Genomic DNA, 5,072 nt, shown 5'->3' with positions numbered 1-5,072 from the left:
ATATGTTCATTAAAAAATACAATCCAATATTCACATCTGTACATACTGTTTGCTTATAGACTGCAAAACATTTACCACCAATTACATTCATATATTACCAATAATCCTAAAAAATATTTTATAAGCTGCATTTAAAATCAGGCTGTTAAGTGGTCACTTCGAGAATGGGTTGGCAAACGCATCAGAATTTTGCGGACGTGAAAAGCACCACCAAACCTGTGTTTTACTCAGATATCTTATTTACTCCCAAGTGTCACGCCTTTGCAATAAAACGAACAGCTAATGTTTGGTCCGTCTCTAACAGCGGTAATGGGCTCACTCACGAAACTGGTCTAAACATCTTTCCCTGAGAAAGCCTGCCTTTGTTTTCTGAACATTGCCTGTGTGTTAGGAGACATAATATTTGTCCTTTCAGTCAGATAGGACTGGAGAGTAAGCATGAACTGTCTCCCCGGAGTGTCTCCAGTTTTTCTGGCAGATACAGCAACTCATAATGAACCAAGAGCAACAAGGACACACCCAAATAACATCAAACGATTTATTATTTTAGGCTTACGCAAAATCAATATAATACGATCCTCTAACATATATGATGTTCTTTCAAAATATCTTTTTTATCTTTCAAAAATGACTGACCAGCAGAAAGGAATAGGTGTCCTGTATAACTAACAGAGAGGGAAAAAACGATTTACAGCTGTGTTTCGCGTTAGGGGGCTCAGGGATCCCTGTACGCCATCTGTGTAGTACTTCTGACACAATCAGCTGATAGTCTTGGATATTAATCTTTGGTAAGTGCTTAAGACTGGAAACAAGAGAAACCCATTCAGACATCATTTTACAATGGGATACATACTGAGAAACATATCAGTTTACAGTGCAGTAGCAGAACCGAAACTATCTCTGCATTCGTTTGTTTACTTCTAAGAACTGGCACATTGTTACTTTGTAACTCTGCTTCCCATCACATTCCTTATATTTTTACAATACATGAAATTGTACTGATAATTGAGAGCTGGTTAATCATCAGTGTTACGCTAATTGAGGAACCCCTTACAATAGAATGCTGGAATTTAAAACGCAAAAACAACGTGACCTGACTTTGTGACCTAACAGATTATTTTAGCTTGTTTTAGCACCATAGCAGTTGTTGCCACATTTAAAAAAGCATCGATTACTTTCAGACAATACAAGATCAGGATTTGAAGTACTCGCAAACTAAAATGCACCTTGTCCGCAGTTCCATAAACCCTAGTTCCAGTCATTGTGAATCCTGGAGCGATCACACACATCGAGCTCAACAGACAGTTCAGCATGAGACACGCCTCCTTAAATACAAGGATATTTCTCATCTAAACAAGTATTGATCAGAGAGGGATAAACGCGATGGAAGTACTTTGAATTATTCTTCTTCAGTAACACTCATTCTCTACATCGCATTTATTGCCACAATGCAGAAATTTGCGTCACTTCTAAGCATCATCTGTGAGTCACTCACATACCATAAAGTGTGCAGTTTAAGGTAAGACTGACACACTTTGTAAAGTGCAAGCCTTAATTCTGAAATCCAGCTTCAAATAGTCTCTAGTAGTTGTAAAAATAATCTTCCACACATTTTTCATAGTGACAGAAAAATGCTCCGGCAGTAATCTTGATATCTAAATGCATAAGTGAAACAAATCTTCGGTTGTAGAAAAGTACACAAACAGATGTTGTTTGTGATTCTGCCAGGGGCTGTTGAGTTTGAACACTGTCAAATCCATTCAGAATCACTGTAGGCAGAAAATGAATGCAATGAGCCAAATGCACTGCGTGTTCAGGAGAAACAATACCAGAAAAAAACATTAATGCTTTGTGCAGAGTGTCTAAATTATTTTCAAACTCTATATCTGAGTTTTTGTTGCATTTTGCACTAATTTATACTTTCTATAAGGTATATAATCACATCTAGTTGTATCATATTTTTATAACATCTGCCTTGGTCTAGATTCTTGTGTAACTGTGTGGAAAACACTTTGGAAGAATCTACAACAATGCATGTCACTGAAGAAGCTTATAAAATATTAAATTATTTAAAAAACAACCATAACAAAGATTTGTGGTGCCAGAGCAGATTATCCCTCAGTATTGGCCTTGATGAGGTGACCACTGAAGGTGATGTACGTGTCAAAGTCATCGCTGAAGACGGCGTTCTCCCTCTCGCCCTTGAAGAGGCGCACCCACACCTCGTCGTTCTGCGCCAGGTCCAGCATGAAACTCTGGCTCTGCATAATGCTGCGGTCACTGGGCTGAGTGTACAGGATCACCATCTCCTGCTCATTCTTCATGATGTGCAGGTAGGTTTCCTTCTGGTTCCACGTGTGCACGTTCAGGCTGAAGAAGTAGACACCAGGCACGTAGCAGTAGAACTTGCCGGTGAACATGTTGAAGTGGTTGTAGAGGTTGACGAATTCCGTGTCGAAGATGAGAGTCTGGTAGTACTCGTTGCTGTGCAGGGCCTTCTTGCGGCCCACGGAGAAGGCCGCGTAATATGCCTTGCAGGCGTCCCCGGGGATCCCTATACTGCCCTTGGTCCCCTTCACCCCATTGGGGCCTCTTGGACCTGCATTGCCAGTCTTTCCAGATTTTCCATAGGGACCTCGCTCACCAGCGTCTCCCTTCTCACCTGCATACACAGATGGTCATTAGTAGAGGTGGACATTTCCGGTCCCGAAAGTAAAAATCCAAACCAGGATTTTGTTTCAACCTACCAGTTGAGTACCCTGTGAATGTGACTTTTTTATGCTCAACTGGTTGGTTGAAACAAAATCCTGGTGTGGATTTTTACTTTCTGGACCTGAAATGTTCACCTCTGGTGCCGGATCTGTAGTCTCAGTGAGACTTTCGCTATAACACCATAAGTATTAAGCAACACATGCTTTCCTGATCTTTGATTTTTACCTGCATCACTGGGGAGATACTATCACTGTATTACTTTCTGGTTTGCTTTCAGTAGACAAGCAAACAGAAACACTAAGAACGTATTGCACCGTCTGTGCGCTGCACTGCTCATTTACATAACTTCATATGGGTTTGAATGAACAATGGGTTTGAATGAACAATGGGTTTGAATTTAAAAAATTATCACGGCATCTGCATTCAAGTTAATAAACCAAACTTCCTACCACAAATCCATCCTTTGTTTGACTGCTTAGCCAGTACATGGTCACAGGCTGCATCCAAAATCACACACTACGCACTGTGTACTTAAATGAGGAAAAAGTGCACACTACAGCAACGGTCACTTAGTACGATTCCTTAGTGCGCACGTACAAAACTTTGTACACTTTCCAGACCCACTACATTACCTTTTAACTGCTGAACTTTGACTGTTAATGATGGTTTGACGCACTATTTAATGTGGAAGTGTGTGATTTCGGAGGCAGTCATAGTGTTAGCCTGGAAGCTAAGCCAGGACAGCTAAGACGCAGGGCAGGGATCACTCTGCTGGGGCACCAGTCCATGTTTAATGGCGGAAAAATGCCAGCAGATACATTTTAAAGTTCAGCACACCCTTCATAATACAAAATAAATACAAAATATGTTATCTACTGTCTTTATTCACTGTCGTAATGCTAAGCAGATAACCAGCCCTCCCCCACTTTAAGTTTAGTTAGCCTGTATTCCAAATTAGGCCTAATTTGTTTTTCAGTTGAATATTGTTGGTTATTAAAGATGGAAGATCTAGCATGATTTGTCTTCACTTCAGCCTTTAAGTGAAAGGGGCTTTTGACCTCCAGTGTACGTACCTAGCATGCTACGCTACAAATCACCTCATAGGCAGTTGTTTTAGTCAGATACCAGCGAGGTTCATGTTGTTGTACCAATTAAAGTAGCATTTGATGTCATACTGAAATAGGTTCTTGGGCTAGCCAGGAGTTGTGTGGCTTTAGAACATCACTTAGCTATGCAAAACATTCGCTGTGTGGTTCTGGAAGGGCGTGGATTCTGACCACTGTCCTTCGGAAGAGAGCTGTCCTCCCCCCTCTCATCCCACTAATCACTCCATTCCAATCAAGCCAATTTCCTCTCTGCCTTTGCGTTGGTCATTGTTTATGTGCTTAGAAAGGTTAAAAGAAGGCTGAATACAAGACTTAAGGACTCCCAGTGATTACACAGATTTCTTAGAATGCAGACACGGCCGCAGGGAGCGCAGCGGGTAAAGACCCAGACTTATGAGCAGTAGGATGCAGGGTCAAAACAGAAGAGGAGGAGGCAGTGTGTTGCTCACTGGGTTAGGAATCTTTGCCAGCGGCCCGGTGGTTCTGATTTCAAATCCCATGGCTGGCAAAGTCAGCCTAATTGTATCATAATTGGGCTCTTGACTAACTTCGTCAGGGATGCTGGCTGATCCTGCTCCCTAACCCCAAAGATTTCCTCACTCACGTATCTCTTTGAATATAAAATACAACTCTTCACAGTGCCTTGAGCTTCTTGCTCGTCAGGTCGGCTCCCTTTCACAGTTTCCCGAACTCCTCCGGTCCCTTCACGGAAATTGGGACCGTGAGCAAACCCGTTGTAAGGCCCCTACCTTTCAGGATGGTGATGTTTATTTGTGGTACGATGTGGAATTGCGGGTGGGGCTCTGCGTGCTGCGGATAGTCCTCGACTGGGTCACAGCAGCGGTGGCACTCGGTTCTGCTTGGTGACAGCAGGGACACGGTGGTGTACTGAGTCAGTCACGGGGTTTCACTGCCTGGACGCTTACACGATGTGCCGCTGAAACGTCTCATGAGGGAACCCAACACAGGCTGACGTTCACACTCTTCAGGAGTGTATATTTGTCTTACCTAGCATCTCCGTCCTGGTCCCTCTGGTGGGACCCAGCCCCGTGGTCCGTGGTCCTGTACGGCCCTGACACAGCGCCCATGCAGAGGAGCATCGGCAAGCCCAGGCTGAAGATAAGGAGGAGCCACCCAAAGGTCTGCATCCTGTGGTGGGGATGGGGAGGGCGGAAACCAAGTCAAACTGAGAACGTCACTTGGCAACTGCATCCTGAACGATGGCTCTCAGAAGTGTACCACAATGCTTTGATT

At 43.3% G+C, this 5,072-nt stretch overlaps 1 protein-coding gene across 2 annotated transcripts in view; it reads right to left on the bottom strand.

The window, feature by feature from the left end:
* Window positions 1-524: 524 nt before the first annotated feature.
* c1qtnf1 (C1q and TNF related 1) overlaps window positions 525-5,072 on the bottom strand; it is a 10,837-nt gene continuing 6,289 nt past the window's right edge. The window contains exons 2-4 of one of the 2 annotated variants that reach the window (XM_023822697.2): window positions 4,827-4,967; window positions 4,568-4,677; window positions 525-2,662 (exon numbers count right to left, since the gene is read on the bottom strand). In XM_023822697.2, coding sequence (XP_023678465.2) covers window positions 2,112-2,662; window positions 4,568-4,677; window positions 4,827-4,966 — 801 coding nt within the window. In that variant the 5' untranslated portion in view covers window position 4,967 and the 3' untranslated portion in view covers window positions 525-2,111. The remainder of the gene's footprint in view (window positions 2,663-4,567; window positions 4,678-4,826; window positions 4,968-5,072) is intronic. The other variant, XM_023822698.2, reaches the window with a different exon arrangement.

The sequence above is a fragment of the Paramormyrops kingsleyae genome, chromosome 5 (genome assembly GCF_048594095.1).
Source record: "Paramormyrops kingsleyae isolate MSU_618 chromosome 5, PKINGS_0.4, whole genome shotgun sequence".
In the NCBI taxonomy this organism is placed as follows: domain Eukaryota; kingdom Metazoa; phylum Chordata; class Actinopteri; order Osteoglossiformes; family Mormyridae; genus Paramormyrops; species Paramormyrops kingsleyae.
The sequence above is the reverse complement of the archived record's forward strand: the minus strand, read 5'-3'. Positions and strand labels throughout refer to the sequence as shown.